Genomic DNA, 26,104 nt, shown 5'->3' on the forward strand with positions numbered 1-26,104 from the left:
CCAGGTGCAGGGGGTTGGGCAGAAAGGTGCGATACGTCAGCAGGAAATCCTCCACGTATGTGGGGTCGATGGTAGAGTGATCCTCCACTAAATGCTGCATCAGCCGCTCCGGCGTACCCTGTGTTAGGCAAATACATTCACAGTCTTAGTTGTCTTCTTTTTTGCCTCTCTAACTTAAATTCTTTTGAGTAACAAAGAGCATACACACACTCTTTCCTTGTGCTAAGCAACTTTTTTTTTTTAAAGTCAGTATAATCCAATATGAGCTTACATAGCTAATGACAATCAAACAGGCAAAGAAAAAAAGATAAAGAAAGTAAGATAGGAAGAAAGAAAGAAGAGATAGAAAGAAAAGACAGACAAGTAGAGGAACAGGGAGAGACAGCACGAGCAGGACAGAAAGAAGACGGAATGAAAAACAACAAGAATGGTACAAGGAACAAAGCGTCTTTAGGGTAAATTATCTGAAAACAACTCCTTACTAATTTTCTACCCCAGCTGTTACTACCTATAACTCAATCATGAAAATAGCATACACACTGACGCAGAAATTGATACAGGCTTTGAAACAAATTGAAGATTGGAAAACCTTCCATAAAAACCTTTGGTATAAACTACCAACCCCTCCCTCCTCCCCTTCCCTCCCCAACAGTAAGTACCCTCAACTTCAGACTGCCATAAACTGAGGCTTCGCCCCCATCCTTGTCAAATCAGGATCACAGTTGGCGAGTCAATATGAATTCGCCCAAGCGGAAAAATATTTCAAATTTGTGCAGAAAAAATACATTTGACCCCCCCGGAAGTTCTCTAGGCCCCAGCTGTCGCAAACTCGATCACAAAAACCCGGTGACCCACATTTGCTGATCAGTACGCAGGGCAACACATGTGTACCTGTCTGTTGTTATTAGCCCCTGACTTCTATTGCCCTACTGTGCAGTGATTGTAAGATCAATGCAAGATGAATACTAATGGGCTTGTACTGCTGCGCTTGGTGGACAAGTTAACCTACATGTCAATATCTGCTCTACTTCACATTTCAGGGCTGTTACCAGAAGTTTTTATTTGAGAATTCATAAGAAAAAAAAGCTATTTCAGAACTGTTATTATAAGTTTGCATTGGAGAATTTGGAAAGATGGTGCCAGAAACACTAAAACAAACGCTGGACAAATTGGCACTTTGGCACTTCATTAACTTTTTTCTTGTCATGTTCGCGCTTGAATCATATGGGTAAGTAGATTCACAGAAGTAAACTATGTAACAATCAAGAAAGGATATTTGACCTGATTACTGTCATTTTAAAATTAATCTATCTTGCTTTACAGCAGGGACCAGAGAGAGAAGTAAATAATGTGATGTTATTGTTCCGAATAGCATTTTATTCAGCTCCATAGAAATGCCCGTGGTGCACAGTGGAACTCATGAAATAAAGTGCCTGGTAATGCCTGAATCACTACAAACTGATAATCTAATTGTCTGTCCTAATTTTCCCTGAGCACAATGTCACCTTCAAGCTCATCTTATGATGACTTCCATTGTTATGGCATCAAAAATACCATTACACACACACACACACACACACACACAAAGCAAGGTTACAGCAAAAACACTGACTCTGATGACGATGTGACCCCTCCTGTTGCCTCCATCAAGCTCCCTGTGTTCTGTCACCATGACAACCTCCCCTTGTTCCTCGTGCCTGCGAGTGTTCTCCTCCCCCTGAAAGAACAGCCACTGGGTCAAAAGCTGGTCAACCGTTGGAACAGCTGATTAAAATAGTGATGTTCTTGCGTTGAACATGTATCTAACACCGTTCAGTAAAGTTACATGTGGTGAAATAATGTCAACAGGGAACAAATGCAGCAGATGAAATAATACTTCTTTTTACATTTAGTCAAGTTTTGACTAAATGTTTTAACGTAGAGGGGGAATCGAGACGAGGGTGTGGTGTATGTATGTGTGTGTGTATGTGTGTGTGTGTGTGTGTGTGTGTGTGTGTGTGTGTGTGGGTGTGTCTGTGTGTGTGTGTGTGTGCGTGTGTGGGTGTGTGTGTGTGTGTGTGTGTGTGTGTGTGTGTGTGTGTGGAGCGATTCAGACTAAACTACTGGACCAATCTTTATGAAATTTTATATGAGAGTTCCTGGGAATGATATCCCCGGACGTTTTTTTCTTTTTTTCGATAAATGTCTTTGATGACGTAATATTCAGCTTTTTGTAAAAGTTGAGGCGGCACTGTCACACCCTCATTTTTCAATCAAATTGATTGAAATTTTGGCCAAGCAATCTTCGACGAAGGCCGGACTTCGGTATTGCATTTCAGCTTGGTGGCTTAAAAATTAATTAATGACTTTGGTCATTAAAAATCTGAAAATTGTAAAAAAAATTTTTTTTTTATAAAACGATCCAAATTTACATTCATCTTATTCTTTATCATGTTCTGATTCCAAAAACATATAAATATGTTATATCTGGATTAAAAACAAGCTCTGAAAATTTAAAATATAAAAATTATGATCAAAATTAAATTTCCGAAATCGTTTTAAAAACAATTTCATCTTATTCCTTGTCGGTTCCTGATTCCAAAAACATATAGATATGATGTTTGGATTAAAAACACGCTCAGAAACTTAAAACGAAGAGAGGTACAGTAAAGCGTGCTATGAAGCACAGCGCAACCGCTACCGCGCCAAACAGGCTCGTCACTTTCACTGCCTTTTGCACTAGCGGCGGACTACGTTCAGTTTCATTCTGTGAGTTCCACAGCTTGACTAAATGTAGTAATTTCGCCTTACGCGACTTGTTTTATTTATTGATACAGTACTAACTTTGTATACTGTACTTTTTTATTTTTTGTTTCAATTTTATTTTATCTCAACCTAGCATCATGTAAACTTTCATAACATTTGATGTTAACCGTATCATAAAATTTACGATTGAAAAGGTCAAATACATATTGGACAAAACACATCGTTACAACTCTAGACCAAGGTATAGTTTACTAACCTGATGCAAAATGCGATAATAATCTTGCTGCGCTATACAAACAAACTGGCAATCATCTGTCATGGTCTGCATCACTCCCTTGTGGTACATCTTCTGCATGGTGGGGGTGATGCCAAAGCTGAAAAATAACGCGAATTTTTGTTTATATCAAAGCCAATATCTTTTTTCTGCTTATGTTCCCTTCAATCCCTCAAACAAAACAAAACAAACAAACAAGGTAAGGGTCAGCAGCACCAAACAAACAAATACTGAAAGGTATGCTGCACTATTTTTTTCTCCTCAAAGATAAACACTGCTGAATCATTCTTTGAATTTTCTTACTGTTGACTCACATCTGCATTGTAAACATAACGATGGAGTCTGCCATCAGAACGACGGATGAGTGGCAAACATAATCATTATTATTTACACAATAATGCCTTTTAACTCTACATTCTCCTCATAACCAAGAAGGCCAGTCTTCCACAGACCTGTCCCCCATCAGAAGTCGCTCACGCAGGCCATCGGGTCGCGCGACCTCGACCTCTCCGTTGAGAACGACAGACCAGGAGTCCAGCTCCTCCCCGTCCTTCATGACGATGGTTCCTTCATGCGGAACCACAGCGAACACCATCACAGAGCACAAAGCTCGCCGCGTCATTTGTGTCATGTTGGCAAATGCCTGTGGAGACAGACAGAAACTCATCATGATTCTAGTATGTGCTGTAGTTGAGTATTAATGAACATGTGAGCAAATTCCCTTCAAAGTCTGTTTGATAACGAATATGAATAAATCTTCACTTTCATTCGAATTGATTAAAAAGCTAGCTAAGTAATTTACAGTTATGTGTGCTTTAGCAGTTTAATCACTTAAGTTGATATACCCCTGATATACCCCTTCGTCTACTTTTAATTTCCATGGTTCTTCTACACCTAAAACTTATAATGAACAACATATTTTTGACTTTACTAGTTAAACTTATCATAAAGTATTGAATACAATATATTCTGGACTTCATTGCACTACATTAGTTGATTTCCATCAGGAAACTTATCCTAAAAATAACCTGCTACAAGAATATTAGTCATAAACACAGTGGTGACTCTCAAACTAAAAGTTACCAGAAATTGTTACAAAAAATTCCACTCTTACATAAGTGGTAGTTTTCTCTCAGGTTCCCATAAAATCCTTCCATAAATCCCTTTTTCACTTCTGAGGCTATAATCCTCATAAAACTTAATGTAAAACGTTGCATGAACTCCGTGAGGATCTCTTTAGCATCATTAATTCTATTACTAAATCTACTGTCACTTTTGAGGTTGCATTCCACATAAAACTTACCCTAAAATGTTGCATGAAATCCATGAGGATTTCTATATCGTCATCTCTGCGTTCTGATGGGTCTTTCTCCAAGCAGTCCCTCACTGCATCTCTGATAGGGAAGGCCTGAAAATCACACACAGTTAACCCATGATCAGGTAAAGCTTTGAAGAAAACAAACCAGGGGAAACATACATGAACCAAACACTGACCAGATAGCCGAACGACAGACAAATCACCAGTGGTGGCCAGTGACCAGATGATTGAAAAGTATACAGCCCGATGATGGTCACCACTTTATACTCCAAACATTAAGACATGGACCTAAAAAAAAGAATTTTTTTTAAATTTTTTTTTTTACAAATTCTTTACTAAAAGTTCAGTGTAACGATTCGGACACATGACTAACAAAGGGAACCCTTGCAATAAACAACATTCGTTAAAAAACTAACCATAGCTTCACAACTTCTTCGTAAGTTTTTTTCCCCCACCATTACGAAATAAATGATCTAACAGAAATTTTAACTTTCTTTGATTATAAAAGTAAATAAAAGATTTCCCCATCCCCAAAACAACATAATTTCCATGGTATGCTTTAGTAAAGATAATAAACTCAGGGACAACATAAGGTGTCCTTTCAAGGGAGGTGTCCGCTCATCAGAGGGGCCTCACATTACAGGTACCACTGTAAAGTCACAGTACTTTCAGACAATGTAGCTGAGCTATGGGACACTTGTATGATAAAGTGGCCAATGAGCAATGCTTAACTTTCTGACTGAGGATACAGTTGTGGAAGTACAGTTGACAAAAAGTACCATATTTTACTGCCTACAGGTTACTCCACACAAGCCCCTGCAGCTTATCTGACGCTAGCGGCTTATCCATGACCAAAAGTTAAACAAAAATATTTGACATTTCAGGGTACCTGCCAGGCGCAAGTATATAGTTGAAAAAATATCCTACATGGAACCAGACCTAATTTTCTGAATGAGGGTACAGTTGTGAACTGACAAATAGTAGTAAAACTAGTAGGTGTATTTATAACAAGCTGTTGACTGGGTTTGCAAAAGAAACTTTGTTTGCTTTTGATTTGCTTTAGTTTTTGCTTTGGGGTGCTTGAGCTTATATGCTGCCTTTCACAATCTTCTGAAACTTGAGCAAAAAAAACACAACAAGAAAACTAGGGACAGGAAAAGCAATGTTCCAAGTTTGTACAAAGTAAATCCAATATAAAGACAAAGTGTACCTTCCGACTGAGAAACAGGTCACTTTTTAAGTACTTGCACATCAAAGCAAAGTGACCAACTTTCCCACACAGTGACACTTGTGCCTCATTCCATGACCTACAAGTTACATACAAGCAGTTTCCAGTACTAGCCTATCTTTACTATCAGCGCCTTCTGATGTACATGTAGCCCTTGTACTAGGAGATCATATCTTGGCCTCTTGGCACTACAAGAGGAATCTCATTTTTCATAACAAGAGCACCTTATTTTCCGGCTTTGTTATTCATGCTTTTACTCATTCTTTGATACCTTTGTCCCATATACTTTCTTCCCCACCACAACCTTAGCATTTTTGTTGTCAGTGTGAAAACAAGTAGCCTAAAGCATCCTGCAGAGGCATTTAGTTCAGTAACAGTGTTATCAGGTATTTTTTTCTCCTCAACAAACTGCACCTGAATGTCATAAGAATAGAATAACATGACATCTCAAAAGCTGCCTCATATACACCCAAATCAGCCAGAACTCCTCAGAGCTTCTGTTAGACCATTAACTGGGTGACACTACAGTAAACCAGCCATGTGAAACAAGTCTGATCTGCACAAGTTATTTCCTTTTCTTCCTGTCATTAACACAATTGTGGTTTGGTGTTCTTGTAAACATACAAACAACACAAATCCTTGAACACAGAGATCACTTCAGAACAATCAGCAGAAAAGAAAGGGGGTAAAGTTATCACAATTTTAGCTTATTTCAAGGGACAAGCATAAAAAAACAAAAATCCCTGGCACAGAAAGCTCACCTCCGTGCTCTCAGCATAGCCCTCCTCGTCATCAGAGTCGACCACGCTCTCCACCAGGCCGCTGAGCTCGGCCTCCGGATTGTCGGGGTCGTCGATGGAGGACTGCATCATGTCGGATCCCGAGTAGGCGCTGGAGGTGTCGGAGGCGCGGGAACTGCGCTTCAGGTGCTGCTCGCTGCGCACGAAGGGCTCTCGCAGCAAGACCCCCACTGCTCCCCCTCCCCCACCGCCCCCTCCATCTAATGGTAACTGAAAGGCAGAAGACTTTGTGAGTTATCGCTGACAGGCAAAAGACTTTGTGAGTTATTGCTGAGAGGGTAAAAGACTGAGTTATCGCTGACAGGCAAAAGACTTTGTGAGATATCGCTGACAGGGCAAAAGACTTTATTAGTTATCAGCCTGCTCTTATACTAGTGTTAAGTGCTGTTCTTGTTTTTGTGCAATCTCTTGTAGAACTGCTAGAAGCTGTTCTTATTTTAACGCAATCTCCTGGTAGAATTTCCAAAGGGCGCCTTTCCCTGTGTTCTTTATGGAAATGTTTAAACTTGTATTACTATTCAGTTTCACTGGGTCAAAGTTGTGGCACATGTGTGCTGGTTGAGGGTCGACTGCAAGACACTGTCAAGGAACCCCTATTGCATATTTCAAGAGATTTTCAATCATAACCACCGTTTATTTTTTACCCAGTTTGCTGTATATGCTCTGAACTAAAGTTGGCCAAAAAATTATTGCAACAAATTTCAAACCCAAAGTAAAGCATTAATTCCTTTGTCATTTAATTAAAACTGTATATGCCAAAGAAGGCCGTTCACTTAACCTTCAGGATCACCTTTTGGATTAAATATTTCTTTTACAGGGATCACGTGACCGCCGCTCAAGTAAGGGTACCCTCAAAATCGACCAGACAAAAACGGAAGAGCCGAATGAAAAATCGACAAAAAATCACAATAGGCAAAACTTTGCAACTTTGACATACGAGAAGAAAGTCAAACCAGTTATCTACCCTGAACAGATTATTTTGTTTTGCTACCTTGTGTATTTCGCGTGCTATGCTATTCCTACTGATGCAGGTGTCAATCGCAAGAGCGGTCAAAAACGGAACGTTTTACGTCAATTTGTATGGGTATCATGTCAAAAAGCGCTACATTTTAGCAATGACTTGGTGGATTGCTTTGAAACTTTCAGAATATTTTACCAACATACTAGAGATACTTCGTGCAAAAGTTTGGATCATTACGGTTATTTATCCAGATGTGACGCAATGTTTCGGAAAATGTTGTTAAACTTGTCATAGGACTGTTCACTTACAGTGTATGTCCAAAAAATTCATGACTTTGCATATCTACAGATAAATGATTGATACAGATTCTCTCCAAGTTTCAATTGCGTGTAGCTGCTAGCGTTAATTTGCTAGTCATGCAAACACATGAGGAAAAAATGGAACGTTCACGCTGTTTCGCGCTGACAGCTGTTATCGCTGCGTGCCTCTTAAAACATGCTACGGTCACGCTTGGCTGGGCATCGCTGTGGCACCAGAATCATCGCTTAAATATGTAGCATGTTTACTGGTCCAGCAAATTTGCGTCAGTGCTTACACGCACATAAAACTTTAGCAGTGTGTGTATCAATCATTTTTCTAAAGACATGCAAAGTCATAAATTTTTTCGACCCAAGGGAACAATCCTATGACGAGATTAAAAACTTCTTTCGAAAAATTGCATAACATTTTAACAAACAGCTGTAACAATCCATCATTTCGCTCGAAGTATCTCTAGTATGTTGGTAAAATATTCTACAAGTTTCAAAGCAATCCACCAAGTCATTGCTAAAGTGCAGACTTTTTTGTCATGATACCCCTAAAAAATTACGCAAAAAGTCCCGTTTTTGACCGCTCTTGCGATCGACACCTGCATCAGTAGGAATAGCTTAGCACGCGAAATACGCAAGGTAGCAAAACAAAACAATCTGTTCAGGGTAGATAATTGGTTTGACTTTCTTCTCGTATGTCAAAGTTGCAAAGTTTTGCCTATTGTGATTTTTTGTCGATTTTTCATTCGGCTCTTCCGTTTTTGTCTGGTCGATTTTGAGGGTACCCTTACTTGAGCGGCGGTCACGTGATCCCTGTAAAAGAAATATTTAATCCAAATGGTGATCCTGAAGGTTAAGTGAACGGCCTTCTCTGGCATATTAAGTGTTAATAAAATGACACGGGGATTAATGCGTTAATTTGGGTTTGAAATTTGTTGCAATAATTTTTTGGCCAAGTTTAGATAAAAGCTAACTGAAATTGCACACAAAAAATCCTACACTGACTTCATATCACAAAACATACCTGTAGCTTTCAGAATGTAATTCAGGTAGTGCTAAATGCTACCTTAACTCTTAACGTCCTATACCGCGCGGTTCCGCTCGTGGGCTGTAGTCCTGAACCGCGCGGTACCGCGCGTTCTCTGCTAGTGTCATTCAACAAGAGTTACCAGCCTTGCGATGCTCTCCTGCATTGGAAAACAGCTTTAGTCCTTCGATGCACATGGCATGGCTGCCGGTCGTTTTTTCTCAGGACTTTTGAATGTGATTTCGATTTTTGTGGACGGATTTTGTTCGGATTTTTTGTGTTAGCTTTCAAAATTCAACATGGAGACGAGTGATAGTGATAGTGACACGTCTTTTCACGGGTTTGAGGTAAGAAATGTGGAGAATGACTTCGATGGTGGACAGAGTGATCTATGGTCAAAAAAAATATCAAGTAAATCCATCCATAAACAATAAAAATATGATTTTTTTATTGAACACACCCAAATTTTGTCTCTTTTTCCCAAATCCTTATAGGATTTGCACTGGGACATGCAAAAAACCTTACAGGACGTTAAGAGTTAAAAGTTAAATGTGCGCATGCACTGCAGGCATGAAAAAAAAAAATTTCTGCTGCATTCTTACCTGTTCTATGCCACTATCTGAGTTCATCCTGCGCATGCCCCCTCGAAGGTCATGTTGAGTGTCAATGTCAGGTGCAAGTAATCTGTCAACGTTCGCAGAATGGATGTTCCGATGATGAGGATGACCTCCCTTCAGTGCCTGCACATCAGGGTAGTCGATCTGCACACAAAAATGAAAACAGCTCAACTAAAAACTTTGATCAAATTAACAATCATAGCCCAACAGGTATACTTCAGTTACATGTACACACTGAGAGACGACAAGAAACGTCCTTTTTCACATCACAGGGCCTTACACTACATAGCACTGCGCAAGTTTAAATATTTTCAAATGTGACAGAAGATGGTTGACACTGTGCCGGAGAGTATCAAAATTCACACAACCTCTCAGGGGTAGAAAAACCAGTTCTGGGAATTACTCAACTCTCGTGATTGCTCAGGCGAGCAAAAAAACAAACTTCTGTGTTTTGTGACCAGCATCTCACCTCGCAAGTTTTAAAATTGTACATGGCATCAATGACACAATCCAGGTCATAATCGTGGGACTTCTTCTCCCTTTTCCTGGACCTGGATCTAGACCTGGACCGAGAGCGCTCTCTGGACCTCCGGCGGGATTTAGCAGCAGGGATGAGGAAATCTTCCTTCTTGGGTTCCCTGTACAGCTGTATGGTCCAGTCAATATGGGGAAGGTCCTGGCACAATGTGTCTTCTTCTGCTTCTACTGTTACTTTTATTTGGCTTATATTGTTTTCTGTCTTTGATGGCGTCTGTGTCACCTCCGTCTTTGTCTTTTGACCCATCAACTCTGTTTTCAACAACTGGCTCAGCCTCTTCATCGACATGGTGTGCTAAACTGCAAGGACGACGCTATCTAAATGTGTCCGGAAAAACTCTCCCAGTTAAAATACTGTCACTAACAAAGCAACTTCCCCTTCCAGTATATCAGTTTCACATTTCCTGCAGTGCACACTCACATCTGGTGTTTGAAAATCTGACACTGTAAGCAGTCAAAAACGTATGGGCACTTCAATCAAAAGCGAGCACTATTGCTTTCAGTTTATGATCCACGGGAAAAACAACGGAAATCCTCATGCAAACATCACTGGTTCAAAGCCAAAATACTCCAAACAAAGCAGAACTCAAAACAAACTTCACGAAACACCACACTGTGTCACTCCTGCTGGCACACATCTGAATCCATCCATCAACTCACAAATATAGACACCATGAACTTTGGTATCTCGGTTGACAACAACTGTGGGCGGTTGAACGAATTTTTACTGGGTCATAATTAGGCGCACCACAACTTGCCGAAACAGCACACACTGCACTCAATTATTCCAGAGACTGTGACAACTAAAATAAGCAGGCATTCCCTGCAAACACATCCTGTTTTTGCTGTTCAACGCTCATTAACACAATAACTTTTCCTCTCTGAGTAAATCAAAAGCTCCAGCCGATACTGCTTTTTTCCCGTGGCTATTCTTGGTCACAGCACAACACAGTGTGGTTTTCTTGAATTAAGTGTGCAGAGAATGTACACACATGCACAAGCTGCAACGGTGAGGTTCAAACTGCAGGGCTAAACTTACAGGCTGAAAGGGGAAATGGCTCAAGTGGACACTACTTGGGGACACTGTCGCCCAAGTCTTGCACAGATTGAAAGGGGATGTATAACCACCACTTATACCCTTGCATCATTCTGTACACCATAACTAATTCCTAATGGTATAGATTAATAGTGGGAATGTCTGACCAACAATGCAGTACTATGAAGCATAAAGATTATCCATCTTTTGGAAAGCCAGTACATTCAACCACTATTTACCATTTCATTGTTCTGTAAACCCACCTCATTTCTAAAAGCATAGATGAATGTTGTGAACTTCTGACCAACAGTTGCGCAGCGCTAACCAAAAAGGATTACCCATCTTCCATAAAACCTGCAGTGACATTTACAGTCTGCTGTATATATACTAATAACCAGAAAGCTTTTAGTAGTGGTGTTCAAGCTTCCCTTCACAAAAAGTTTTAGGGGCAATGGAACAATGTGTTGTGTCAACTTTATGACCTTTCCATAATAATAATACTTTGCTAAAAAGCCACTGTTAATGTTATAGGTAAAAGTAAAACAAAACAAAAAGTCTGCAATTCAGTGATGAAAAGAATATGCAGCCGTTTCATAAAAGCATACGGCGATATGCAATTGTTCCATAACAGGAGACCTAAAACTAAAAGCTGCCTTAGACAATACTGAAAGGCCAACTAAAATCATTAGCAGCTTCTTCTTCTTCTTCTGCGTTCGTGGGCTGAAACTCCCACGTACACTCGTGGTTTTTTTGCACGAGTGGAATTTTATGTGTATGACCGTTTTTTACCCCGCCATTTAGGCAGCCATACGCCGTTTTCGGAGGAAGCATGTTGGGTATTTTCGTGTTTCTATAACCCACCGAACTCTGACATGGATTACAGGATCTTTTTCGTGTGCACTTGGTCTTGTGCTTGCGTGTACACACGGGGGTGTTTGGACACCAAGGAGAGTCTGCACACAAAGTTGACTCTGAGAAATAAATCTCTCCCCGAACGTAGGGACGAACTCACGCTGACAGCGGCCAACTGGATACAAATCCAGCGCGCTACCGACTGAGCTACATCCTCGCCCTGATTTTAGCAGCTAAAGTGCTTGGCACTCATCAAACAAGAAAAACACTTAGTCTTTTGAACTAGTAGTACATGTACTCCATACTGCCTTAAATGTGATAAAACACACAATGATGCTTTCACCACACATGGAAAAACAATACAGTACATGTACCTCAGAATTCTTGGTTAAGCACTTTATTTTCAAAACATTCTGAATTAAGAAAATATCTAGGGCTAGGGAGGGGGGAAGGGAGAGAGAGAGAAAGATAGAGGTGAAGAGAAAGAGAGAAAGAGTCTTTCTCTATAACATGAGTGATACATGTAGCTTATTTTTTTGGTATTTTTTTCATTATGTATTTGAGGGACCCTTCATACAACTAGCACAAAGTTCACACACAAAACATGGACCAACAGCAGAGACTAGGGCAGTCTATGCAGGACTGTAGAACAGAGAGATGTAGAGGTGGGAGGCTGGGAGAGGTCTTGAGAGAACTGAGAGCTGAGGGAAGAGGAAGCAGAGGGGAAGGCGACCAGTGTGGCTCTATGATAGCTCTATGATAGCTCTATGATAGGGCGCCCATTTCACGCACAGGTCAACCCTCACATACACAGGGCTAACACCCAACAAAAGTGAAAAACCTGAAACCAGGGTCCACCGCGGCAGGGCTAGGGAGTCCCCAGAAGCTGAGGCTTTTTGGGGGGCTTTTTTTTTTTTATCTTGTAGAGGCAAAGAACAGCCTTTCCTGGTACCAAAATGTATGTTAATAAATTATAAAATAATACACATTTTGCCTCCATGAACCATCCAAACTAAAAACAAATTTTGTTTTAAAGTTTTACTTCAAGAAACCGGATTTTCCGGTTTTAAATACATGTTCAAAAACCGGATTTCTGGTGAGAACCGGAAAGGTGTTGGCCCTGCATACAGCATCGCACTGTGGTCATAAAGTTCAATTTTTAATCCTGCAATCACACACACAAAAAAGTTTCTTTCAAAAATCTTCAGCGGAACAAACATTTTACACTAACAGAACCGAAAAAAGTGTAAGTACAAGAAGATGGATGCAATAACTGAGTGTTAGTAAACATCCCAACTCTCTCCTCAAATGCCTGGTCTTGTTAGGGAAGGAAGGGGATGGGGCTGGGAATACCAAATTGCATTTAATTCTTGCAAAAAGAAGTGAGGGCAAGGGGGTGGGTGGACGGACAGCGAAAGGCATCAGTCATGATGTGTGATGACCTGTGACAGCAGGGACAAAGAGTTTGGAAGGGGGAAGGGCTGAAGAATGCTGATACACAAGTGATGGACCTGTGCACATACACATACAAAACTGTATACTGATTAGCAGGATAATCCCATGCTCCATAAACAGAAGTATGGTGAGCATGTTGATAAACAGCCATACAAATTGGTCTTCCGCCTGTAGTGACAAAAGGGGCGAGGGGTGGGAGAGCTTCCAACACTAGCAATAGATCACAGGCTAACTGTTGTATCCCAACATTTTGGAGTTCTGTGTGTAGCCATTAAAGGTACTGAACTTGTCAAATCCAGGTGCACAGAGCCCCTGGGGCTTTTAGTCATACCTCAGGCAGCTATCCGTTAGAAGAACTACCAAGTTTCATTGACTTGCACCCAAAGAGTCAAGAACTGCAATTTTTTTACGAATTAATTTCGTACTCGGACCCGGCTGGTCTTGACCTATTTTTGGATCTAAATTTAGATCAGGTAGATCACCACATCATGCACAAAAAGACACGTCACCTAGCAAACTATGTCAGACGTCATCATGAGTTTGTGTAAAAGAAAATCGAGGCCGGAATCACTCAGTTGAATCAAACTCCGACCAAACACCACGTAATAACTAGGTTCATTTATGCACTCGCGTGAACAAGAAACTGTCGAGCTTCACAGATGTCGTCGTTGGGTAGTTTTGGGTTTGTTTTACTACCATAGGAGGATTTTTGAACTGTAAATGCACTCAGCTGCAACAAAAACGCAAAACGAAGACTGTGAGCTGCACTGTGCCTTTAACTGCTGTCTACCACTACGGATATCAGATCGTCAATGACTCACTATGACACAGATTATCATACTCTGTCCTGTCTACATCCAAACCATCATTTTCCACAATGGGAATTTTTCAGCTACTATAATAACTTTTCAAGAGTGTTGGAGTTTCAAGTCTGCAACCACTTCCTCTGGTGTACATTAGGTTTACGCCCGAACATCCCTCCTACGCAAAACTGTGTCCAATCAAAGGCTTCATCGATAGCAATCAAAATTGAGCACTTTCATTCATGGGGAAAGCTGGAGAAGTTATAAATATACAGCTCCATGAAATGCAAGTGGGTGGGGAGGATATCTTCAGCTGCAACATCCGTTTTCCCCGAACAGCTGTACAAATGCAGAAAGAATTGAAATGAGGATGAACAAGTCGCGTAAGGCGAAAATACAATATTTAGTCAAGTAGCTGCCATTTTTCAGCAAGACCGTATACTCGTAGCATCGTCAGTCCACCGCTCATGGCAAAGGCAGTGAAATTGACAAGAAGAGCGGGGTAGTAGTTGCGCTAAGAAGGATAGCACGCTTTTCTGTACCTCTCTTTGTTTTAACTTTCTGAGCGTGTTTTTAATCCAAACATATCATATCTATATGTTTTTGGAATCAGGAACCGACAAGGAATAAGATGAAAGTGTTTTTAAATTGATTTGGACAATTTAATTTTGATAATAATTTTTATATATTTAATTTTCAGAGCTTGTTTTTAATCCGAATATAACATATTTATATGTTTTTGGAATCAGCAAATGATGGAGAATAAGATAAACGTAAATTTGGATCGTTTTATAAATTTTTATTTTTTTTTACAATTTTCAGATTTTTAATGACCAAAGTCATTAATTAATTTTTAAGCCACCAAGCTGAAATGCAATACCGAAGTCCGGGCTTCGTTGAAGATTACTTGACCAAAATTTCAACCAATTTGGTTGAAAAATGAGGGCGTGACAGTGCCGCCTCAACTTTCACGAAAAGCCGGATATGACGTCATCAAAGACATTTATCAAAAAAATGAAAAAAACGTTCGGGGATTTCATACCCAGGAACTCTCATGTCAAATTTCATAAAGATCGGTCCAGTAGTTTAGTCTGAATCGCTCTACACACACACACACACACACACAGACACACACACGCACATACACCACGACCCTCGTTTCGATTCCCCCTCGATGTTAAAATATTTAGTCAAAACTTGACTAAATATAAAAAAGAGAGAGAGAGAGAGAGAGAGAGAGAGAGAGAGAGAGAGAGAGAGAGAGAGAGAGAGAGAGAGAGAGAGAGAGAGATAAAGAGAGAGATAAAGAGAGAGAACAAAAAGAGAGAGAGAGACTGATAGTTTTCAGGTGCAAGAGTCACTGAGTACATGCGAGCCTTCACATTCTCTTAACAACATAACTGCAAAATTTTTATAGGAATTAAACGAGCAAGGAAGGATTTTTCAAGAACAGGATGTAATCTAACTTGGTATGTCTTTTGCGTTTTTTCGGAAATGGGATGGGGTGAAATGCTGAGAGAGAGAGAAAAAGAAGCAGATAAGTTTGAGCTGATAATAAAGCCTGACTTAATCATAGACAGTTAAAAAGTGAAGGCAAATTGACTGGGAAAAAAAGAGGCAAAACTCACAGCAATCATTTCTGAAGACTCCAGAGTCAAGCATTCGCTGGTTCGACGCCCGCATCCTTGACTGCGTTTGCCGAAGCTGCAACACACAGAAAAAAATACTGTCGTAAGAAAACAATAAATATTGCTGTACAACAAAATAAACAGTTGTGAGACCACAGAAAAAAAATGCTGCTGTGAGACCAAAAAAAACAATGGGTCTAAAAAAAAATTAAAAAAAAAAAATATATATATATATATATATATATATGTAAATCAACACACAAAAAGTGAAAAACCCAACATTAAAAAAAAACCAAAAAAACCCCAAAAAAACCCCAAACATACTGTTGTCAGTGCAGACAAAATACAAAGAAACTGAAAACCCCAAAATGTTGCAAGACAAAATATTGTTGTAATGATGGAATCCCATGAAAGATCTATGCGCAATTAATAGATGTAATAATAATTGTAACAATAATTATATTATTTTTATTATTAATTAATGGATGTAAGCTGAGCTGTTGGAATATATTAGGCGTGAACAGCAAGAGCTTCAAACGCTGTATGCATCATCTTGTTTATAAATTAATATGTGGGTACAAAATAGAGAGAAAAAATAGAGAGAAAAAAAGGGAACAGAAACAGGAACATCTGAGCAAAAATCAAACATCAAAAGCAAAGAATAGAAGTTCAGTCTTGTAAGTAAGGCAAGTAAATTCTTTCAGCTCTTCAACATGAGAGCATGAAATGCAAGGATAATGCCATGACAGAGATACAACACATGCACGCACGCGCACACACACACACACACACTCCTTCAGAGACGGCTGATGTAAAAATGGACTTTCAGTGAGTGCCGGACAGAATTGGCAGAAACAGGAACCTCATCGCTTGGCTGCCTGAACAAACATACCGTTAATGCTGTACCAGATAGACACATGCCCTGTTCTAAACACACATGCCTTGTTTCCTCTTTCGCAATGTCTTGGACAAGTTGGAGGTGAATGACATTTTGACTTTAAGGGCACAGTCTCAAACGAATGCTATTTTGTCTGAAGAGCTCTTCAAAACAGGCAGACAAACAGACAGACAGACAGACAGATACACCCACACACACACTCTCGTACGCATGCATGCAAACACATTCGCTCGTTCGCACACCCGCACTCGCTCAAGTACCCCCCCCACACACACACACAAGCAGACACACATACACACACACGCGCGGAGCCTCAGAACGGTACACAAACTACACCACAATATCTGTAGACACTGTAAACACAGGTCAACCAATACCCACCTCAGAGAAGCCAGACCAAACATTACAGCTTGACTCGGAAACACAAATACGGCTGCAATCGACGCAACAGGCCTCAGCGCAACCTAGACTGCTAACACACACACACACACACACACACACACGTGGCAATAAAACAGCTGATACCACTCTCAGGATGGTTCTCTCTCTCTCGCTCTCTCTCGCTTTGAAAACACCCCCACACGCACAACAAAACAGACACACCAAATTACATACAACCACAACTTGGCAACGAAAGTGATGATACCCCCTTCCCCCATCCACATTTGATCAGGTTTGAGACATCCCCCCCCCCCCCCAATATTTCCCTTCCACTACCACCCCCCCCCCCCTCCCGCTCAGTCCTAGCCCTCATCGCAATGTTATTCTACCGCCACCAACACCCACTCCTTCTTCCATATATATCCCCCACAGACAGAAGCCGACAACAAAACAGCTGATGTCGATCTAGCTCAGTAAATGTCGTGGTGGCGACTGGGAGACACCTGTTGCGTCGTGTTTTGTGTGTACCGTGGCTGAGGTGAGTCATAGACACAGACACATACATGTATACATACAATACGCAAGCGAGTCGTGTGATCACAACACACTCAACCCTACAGTATGTCCGGCCTCAGACTCAGGAGCACGTAACAATAGGTAGAGCGGCGAAAGTGCAAACATTGTTGACATTTCACGTTTGGGAGTGGGGGCGGAGAAGGTGAAAGACGTGTGTATGTGTGGGGTGTGGGGGGGGGGGGGGGGGTGGGTGGGTAAGAGGCAAAGAGGGGGGATGTAGGAGAGCCAGATTGCTTATAGCAGCTAATGTGCTGAATTCCCAGAGAGAGAGAGAGAGAGAGAGAGAGAGGTCACCAACTGTGACACACTACGGTCCCCCATTGTAGGTAAGTTGTTTGCTTTACATATTTACCGTCGAGCAGTCATGCATGCGTTTGTATAATCTTTCAATGCGCCAGGATAAAGCAGGAGGGAGGATGATGATGATGGTGGAGGGTGTGGGTGATACAGAGAGAGAGAGAGAGAGAGAGAGAGAGAGAGAGAGAGAGAGAGAGAGAGAGAGAGAGAGAGAGCACTACTCTATCAAGTTTCCCACCTATCCAAAATTCGCGTGCTCGACCACTGAAAAAACCCCATGATTTGAATAAGCTCTCATGCTGTTGTTTGCCCTGAACTCCCAGGATCCACGACGCAAGTGAACCATGGATATCCCGGTCGAGATCAACACCCCGACAAAAAAGAAGACACGCCACAGAAGACGTTGAAGATTGTGATCAGACACGACGGACAAGGGCCATGTAAGCTGAAAACTTCAAAGACGTGCAGAAAATCGTGTCAACACATGACGCAAGAGATGTGAAGAGTAATGAGAAATACACTGGGACCTGAGAAATACAGTGGGATCTCCCTTTTATGAGAAATACAGTGGAACCTCCCTTTCATGATCTCCCTATTTCAGCTTTCCTTCCTTATGAGACACTCTTTGCTCACATTTTTTTGTTCATAACCCCAGTAATGTTATATGAAGTCTTATATCGCGCGCGTATCTCCAGACTCGGACTCAAGGCGCAGGGATCTATCCAGGTTTCCCAATTGCTTCGTTTCCGGCCGATTTATGTGGAGCACGTGATGCGCACAAAAAATATTGGCGGTCTAGAGGTGTCGTCTGCGCAATGATCGCGGCGGCGCCCGCGGCTTTCTTGACCGCCAAGGACGACCGCGCACGTTGTGATACGTCATTCGTTAGACCTCAATTTATGCCGTGTGAGATGGAATTTTTTACACACTATATCACGCATTCACATCGACCAGCAGATCGCAGCCATTTCGGCGCATATCCTACTTTTCACGGCCTATTATTCCAAGTGAAGTCACACGGGTATTTTGGTGGACATTTTTTTTATCTATGCCTATACAATTTCGCCAGGAAAGACCCTTTTGTCAATCGTGGGATCTTTAACGTGCACACCCCAATGTAGTGTACACGAAGGGACCTCGGTTTTTCGTCTTATCCGAAAGACTAAGCACTTGAACCCACCACCTAGGTTAGGAAAGAGGGGAGAAAATTGCTAACGCCCTGACCCAGGGTCGAACTCGCAATCTCTCGCTTCCGAGCGCAAGTGCGTTACCACTCGGCCACCCAGTTCTTTCTTTCAGTAACCCCCGTGTTCAGACTGTCTCCTAGTGTGGACCCCCTTTGTAACTTTTTGGAGGTTTCTTTCTTTCTTTATTTGGTGTTTAACGTCGTTTTCAACCACGAATGTTATATCGCGACGGGGAAAGGGGGTGGGGGGAGATGGGATAGAGCCACTTGTTAATTGTTTCTTGTTCACAAAAGCACTAATAAAAAAATTGCTCCAGGAGCTTGCAACGTGGTACAATATATGACCTTACTGGGAGAATGCAAGTTTCCAGTACAAAGGACTTAACATTTCTTACATACTGCTTGACTAAAATCTTTACAAAAATTGACTATATTCTATACAAGAAACACTTAACAAGGGTAAAAGGAGAAACAGAATCCGTTAGTCGCCTCTTACGACATGCTGGGGAGCATCGGGTAAATTCTTCCCCCTAACCCGCGTGTTTTTTGTTTTTTTAGGTTTAAAAAGGGGGTTTCCGTTGTGTGACATCGCCTTTACGAGGTACAGTGTCTGTTAAAGGACGACTAAGGCGAACAACTCTCGGGAACGCTTGGAGGAATAAACTTTCGCCAACGGGATAATTTTTCTGAGGAGTTCGCCCTTACCTACCATATTTTCCCTCTTCTACGCATACGTTTTAAACCTTTTCGCCCATTAAACTCATTTCACACCGTTCACTTCAGTGCTGTGCTTCTGCAAATTATTTTTCTTTCCGTGTTCTTTCCCCTAGATCTCGACAAGGGTCAAAAGCTTGAAGCCAAGAAACTCGGGTTCTCATGCAACCATCATCAATCAACACATCACTCAAAACTGACCGAAGTCTCAAACTCATCCGCGTTCAACGACCAGTAATACTACATCATGAGCATAAACTGTATCAAATACACATTACAGGAGGAGCTGTCTAAAATCAATGACTACATTTACTTTCAAAAGGATAAAAAGAAAAAGTCTTCTGTAGTGAACGGAACAACTCATTTACAAACTCATTCAACATACTCATTCATCTAAAAACGAGCAACAGTATCTGTCACGGCTACCAGGGCTAACGTAGGAAACCAATTTCCGGAAACAAGAAGGTCCAAACAAATGCGCACGGTCCCAAGACTAGAAAGGAAAATGGCCTCTTTCAAAATCCCAGCCGGGCACACAAACGTCTTTGTCCAGGGTCAACCAGCTGTGGCCGATGACAATAAAACGTTGATCTTAGCGTAAATGCGGCGTAGGTAAATATAATTCCGCTTTTGTTGGCGTTTTGGTGGTACTTTGCTGATTGCTACTTTTGCTCCGTCGCACCAGTTGCTCTTTTTGATGGACTGTTTCCATACGGCGGATTTGGGGACTTACACTGAGCTGTGTTTCTTTGAAGATGTGCAATTGTTATCCAGTTTGAAAGTGGGCGCTTGCCGTAGTTCTTTGTTTTAACATATCCGTGAGTATGTCATTAAATTTAGAATCAGCGATGAATCGGATTAGCCGGTGTTCCATGAAACGTAAGTGCGAACGGAACAGAGAGAGACTGAGAAGGAAAGAGAGAGAGAGAGAGAGAGAGAGAGAGAGAGAGAGAGAGAGAGAGAGAGAGGTGGGGACAGTGTGTGTGTGTGTGTGTGTGTGTGTGTGTGCCTGCGTGCGTGTCTGTGTGCATGCGTGCGTGCGTACATGGTACACACACACACACATTCGATTCTACGAATGACAGTATCACAAGCACTGAATGTACTGTTCACTGGCAAGTGTTACATGCACGTGTGGACAAAGTGCACAGTGCAAACACAAAGCTATTCATTTCCCGTGACAGACCAAATTTGCTCAGGCTCCCGGACACATTCATCATCCAAAATCGCTTCACCCTCTTCTTCACGGCAAACGACATTCATCCCCAACACAACGTAAAGCCCCAGCCCTTCCCGATAAAACAATTCAGCTTACTATATCATATATAAGTGTTTTTTTCATGGGATAAGACTATCTATCCACATGAACACATACCAAATATCATGTACTGGCTGATTCCTATGAAGGGTTGCAGTCCTTAGATGAATTAATTTCGCAGAACAAGACTCGTGGCTTTTACGAAATCAATTAAACACACATTTTCCACCGCTCACAGAAAGCAGATAGGAAGTTAATTTCTAGTATATTGACAAGGTTAAGGATGACCTTAACCCAGGTCATATCCAAGATGGTAAACCGTAATCGCACATACATGAAGGCCGGTGCCTTTAAACATACATCGCCCTTCAAAAGCCTCGGCAGGATTGTGCGAAAAGTCGTGGTGTGACGAAAATGAAACGGCTCCCGGTGAAAAAAGGACTTACCAGCGACATTCGACACAGCTTGGCATGATCCCCAACTACCTATTGCACCTACCCTCCTACAAAAGCTGGGGTCGTGAGCAGTCATGGGAATCTTAGCTTTAAACGCTCGTTTTATGAGCGAGGGTGGGGCTAGTGTGGAGGAAGGGGCTGTGTGTGTGTGTGTGTGTATGTTTGCGTGCGTGTGTCAGAGAGAGAGAGAGAGAGAGAGAGAGAGAGAGAGAAGGGGGGGGGGGCTGTGCGTGTATACGGGGTGAGACCGTGAGACACAGTGGGGTCGAGGCCGGAGGGCGGGGTAGGTCACATTAACACAGGGTAGGGGTCTCCCAGCAGATCTAGCGAATCCTTGAAACGCAGCCATGGATGAATATCTCGGGGTTTTAGAGGCGAAGGGTCTCTATGTACCCGACTCCTTTGACATCAGTGAAAACACACTCGACCTACATCGAGTGTTGCTTGAATATGAATTAAGCACAGGAACATGTACACCTAGCACATCTCCCTGTTTATATATGTCTTACAGGAAAGGATTGGACATGTTTCGACGGGGACTGTTACTCAATATGAACCGTACTCTAATTTTCTGGAGTTGTATTTTTCACTGAAAAAGACAATAGAAACTCGCCCACGTACACCCCTTCCCCCTAAGAAAAACAATTCACATGATGATGATGATAGCGTAAAAACTGTGAATAGCTAACCCTGATGTGGGGCTGAGCAAGCGAAAGAAGGCAACGCAGAAAGAAACACATCACGCGTGTGTGTCAGACATCAAGTGAGTTGAAACTTGTCTGACCAAAAACAAAAAACAAAACAAAACGCCACCCCAAAAAACATCTAACGTAATATAACTAAAAGATAAAGTAAGTGGAAAGGCAATGTGAAAACCAGTCTCTCCATTCGCGTGTGTTAAAGATGAAGCAAAGAAAAGTTATACAAGAATCCTCCTCACTCGTCAAAATGCAGATCCCTACCTAACATTATCCGACAAAACAGACATAAATCTTCTTCATTTTCCCATCACTGGCTTAAAGCAGCTACACTCAAAGCGAGCAAGACAGCTCTCCGACACAGAAGAGTTAAACCTCTTACAGAAAGGAGGAACAGGGTTAATCTTCTTACATTCTGAGTACCAGGAAGCTTAATGTTTGAAAGAGCTACCTAGCTACAAATCGACCCTCTGCCTCTCAATCACGTTCGTGTTAAATCAAATCTGAAAAATGCTCAAAAGGCTATTTACTTTTAAGATGACTTGCCAAATTAAATCCTGCTGTCCTTGACATTAAAACGAATCAGCAACTAAAATGAAATGCTGAAGAAATCTGAACAATACTAAGTTCAGTTCGATGTAGTGTCGTTACTCACAAACAAACAAACTGAGAGAGAGAGAGAGAGAGAGAGAGAGAGAGAGAGAGAGAGAGAGAGAGAGAGAGAGAGAGAGAGAGAGAGAGAGAGAGAAAGAGAGAGAGAGAGAGAGAGAGAGAGAGAGAGAGAGCATCATACAAAGACACACACAGAAACATCACAACAACACACATCTCAACCCTACCCTTCTGAAAAAGGAGAATGCTGACAGTCCAGAACGCTGTCATTGGGACTGTCCACAACGTCATCAAAATGCAAGTGATTCCCTTGACTCTCACTGTCATCCTCATCGAGTTCGCTCGTCACTGTCAGTGTCACCCTCACAGGGCATCGCACAGCATCCGCACTATCCTGCTCCAAGTCCTCGTTGTCGTACTTTGAATCCTGAGAAGTCTGAGAGCGTTGCAAGTCACACTGCTGATGAGCGTTCTGGGAAGTCTGCAGGTCTTTGTGCTCCGAAGTAGAATCCTCTTTGAAGCGAGCGTCGAGAGAAGATTCAAGATCTCTGTGGTAGGAAGCATCAACACCGTCATCGTAGTGAGAGAATCGCGGTAGGTCCCCGCACCCTTCAGTACGACCTGAGATGTCTCTGTCCTGTTTCGGGACAGGAAACTTGGCACAGTTTTGGTGATCGTCCGAGAAAAAGTCACGAAAATATTGCTCGTTTCGATGATTTCGTTTTGCATGGTGCTGACCGAACCTGGAGTGAGGTTTTCTCTCACCACGCTGGGGATAAAAACTGTCCATGTCTCCAAGCTCAGTACATATATGGGCTCTTCTTTGGGTGTCCACGTCGTCTACGACTTCGTCGTCATCAACGTCCAGAAGAGTCTCCGGAACGCCGTCAGAAAGCGATTCACTCACATCACCTCCTCTGCCCTCTTGGGCTGGAACCAACAGATCTCCCATAGACCTGCTCCTCGACTTGCTACTGCTCAGTCCTCTGAGGGCCCCAGTGTCTCTTGGGCCAAGCAAAGCGCTGTCTACACTGTCACAGTCAACGCGCAGAGGCAGCGTACTGTGCCTGCCGTACATATGTCCGCTACTGTGTCTGTAACTCTTGCTGTTGTTGTTGATGGTAGTGTTGCCGCTGTTGTGGAGGTGGCGGCGAGAGCGTCCCTGAGGCAGGCTGGGGGATAAATAGTGCTCTGGGACCTGCGCCACTCCCGGACGTTTGTCCGAGTTCCCGATGATACAAAACAACATTGTGGTTTCGTCACGGAGACAGATGGAGTTTCAGCACACCATTATCTGCTGTCAAAAAAGATAAGTGCCGACCACTGGCTGGGTGTTGTTGACCTGGCACGATGACTGACAGGAAGGAATAGCACCAGCAGAGTGGAGGGGGGGGGGGGTTCAGGGGTAATTGCGGGGCACACTCGGCTCCTGTGTCTGGACGATTTTTCTCCTACGGCCCACCATGACCTCCGCTGGAAGTCAGTCAGTTATTCTGTCAGTCACCCCCGCACAGCCAATGGCAGGCGCTCACCTTCACACATAGGCATCACACCAGACTCTCTCCTCCGCTCCTCATTCATAAAACACTGCACGCCGGTAGAAAGCGAGAAATGTGCAGGTAGAGTGTGATCAAATGTCAAAGCTCCCTGACTGCACTATGTATCTGCCAACGGGATGCTTAGGCCCGAACCAAGCCAGGGACTATTACAGTATTAGAGCTGGTTCTGGCAACAGGGCTTGTTGCGAGAGGGGGGGAGAGAAAAGGGCACCGAGTCACAGGCAAAAAACACTGCATCGCACATGGCACACGTCAGTAAAGGTGGAGATATTTTCACCGTGTAGATGTACCGCAGTCAGCGCACTGCATTGTGACATAAGTGGCGGTGTGCATCGTTCTGTCACAAGGTCGACATGTTAACTGATGGCTTGTCACTCAGTCTTCGCCACCTGACCACCACGCTCGCACACTCGTTGAAAAGTGTCATCAGCTGATTATACGCCGCTTTTCGTTTCCACCGCCCACACGTTAGCGCTTGTCATACATTCCTTGGTCCACTGGAAATCTCCATCCTTTCTCTGCTGAACAATTGTTTTAAATTTCAGCTGAAATTACGTCAAACAGATGAATCATTCGTGATCACTCAATTTATATGATCACCCTTCTAATATAGGCGAAAAACAAATGTTTCCACTTCCAGCGAACATTACGTCATAAAACAGAATCAGTCGTTAATATTCACGACTAAACCGCCCCAAACGGAACTGTTCGATTTGTAGTTATCCAGCCTGTCGTCCTCGATAAAATGAATTTACAAAATAACTTGTTTTTACGTCTCTATCCGCCGACACAGCAGGACGTAACACGGCGTCAGCCACCCACATTAATAAGATATCTTCTCTGACAATAAAACACAACACTGTATTGAAAACACCGGTGAACAGCTGTGCAGGGGAAAACAGACGCTTTATTTCCGCCCTTCAGTGTTCACTGTCGTGTCAACCGATTTTTTTCCCCACACAAAATTAATACCTTGAAAACCATAAAAGTACTTGATGAGGTGACCGACTTTTACTTAGTTTCACACAAGAACGCAGTACTTCACTTTGTGGACATGACAAGAGACAGAAGAAAGGATGAGTCCGGATTTCCTGACCGCGTGTGGTAATACGCTGAACACCTGATATCTTCTGCGGAATAGAGACCTTTTCCAACTTTCTCCTCTGACCACTGAACTAAAGACTGACCACAGAGTGCTGACCACCGGCCAGTCAGCTGGTCAGTGTAGTAATTGTCTGTCCGTGACCGGGTCACGCAGCGATCCCCGTCACAACTGGGGTCACAAAATCTTATTAGCTATACTGTATATTATACTGATGCCTGCCCTTTAGACTGAAGACACGCGTTTTAAGCCAACCCAACTTGTTGACTTTAATACGCATCCGAATTCACCTTTTAGGCAGTGTACATCAATTTCCTATTAGCGTCCACGTCTAGGTGCGAGACAACGTTTTGCAGGAAGAAGTATGAGACAATCAGTGTTCGCGTTTCTCTCACTGGAAGACCTGGGTTTGCACTAAGTGTCTACATTTACCTGCGTCATTGCGTTTGCTGCTGAAAGTATATAAACACATGAGTTCGTTCTGGTAGGGCTCATCTGTTGTATGTGTCACGCTTCACTGCGCTATTTCTTCCTGATGCCAGCAGCAATTGCTTCTTCATCCGAACGCATTCTTCACTCCGCTACCCCTCTCTGCACGACGTCGACTGGTGTTGCTTCTATCTACACCTCACAAAAACCCACATTCTTTTCCACCAGACGTTTTGCGCTTACCAAAACATCCTGCTTCGATTTTTTTCCCACCAAGGCCAAGCCGAAAAAGGTTTGATGAACAAGTCAGAGCTTAAACAAAAAAACATCTTCCGGTTTCAGCGTTCAAA

At 42.4% G+C, this 26,104-nt stretch overlaps 2 protein-coding genes across 7 annotated transcripts in view; both read right to left on the bottom strand.

Moving 5' to 3' along the window:
* LOC138958649 (rap guanine nucleotide exchange factor 2-like) overlaps nt 1-6,553 on the bottom strand; it is a 67,945-nt gene extending 61,392 nt beyond the window's left edge. For all 6 annotated transcript variants that reach the window (XM_070329872.1, XM_070329868.1, XM_070329869.1 and 3 more), the window contains exons 1-6: nt 6,327-6,553; nt 4,323-4,427; nt 3,472-3,662; nt 3,002-3,119; nt 1,613-1,717; nt 1-118 (exon numbers count right to left, since the gene is read on the bottom strand). In XM_070329872.1, the coding sequence (XP_070185973.1) occupies nt 1-118; nt 1,613-1,717; nt 3,002-3,119; nt 3,472-3,662; nt 4,323-4,427; nt 6,327-6,437 (748 nt within the window). In that variant the 5' untranslated portion in view covers nt 6,438-6,553. The remainder of the gene's footprint in view (nt 119-1,612; nt 1,718-3,001; nt 3,120-3,471; nt 3,663-4,322; nt 4,428-6,326) is intronic.
* A 2,503-nt stretch (nt 6,554-9,056) lies between these two features.
* On the bottom strand, nt 9,057-24,756 carry LOC138958652 (uncharacterized). Its single transcript, XM_070329876.1, has 3 exons — nt 22,892-24,756; nt 15,590-15,665; nt 9,057-9,422 (listed from the first exon to the last, which is right to left on the bottom strand). The coding sequence occupies exons 1-3, from the start codon at nt 23,911-23,913 to the stop codon at nt 9,207-9,209; spliced, it is 1,314 nt and encodes a 437-aa protein (XP_070185977.1). The 5' UTR covers nt 23,914-24,756; the 3' UTR covers nt 9,057-9,206.
* Between the last annotated feature and the right edge of the window lie 1,348 nt (nt 24,757-26,104).

This window comes from Littorina saxatilis, linkage group LG2 (genome assembly GCF_037325665.1).
Source record: "Littorina saxatilis isolate snail1 linkage group LG2, US_GU_Lsax_2.0, whole genome shotgun sequence".
NCBI classification, from domain to species: domain Eukaryota; kingdom Metazoa; phylum Mollusca; class Gastropoda; order Littorinimorpha; family Littorinidae; genus Littorina; species Littorina saxatilis.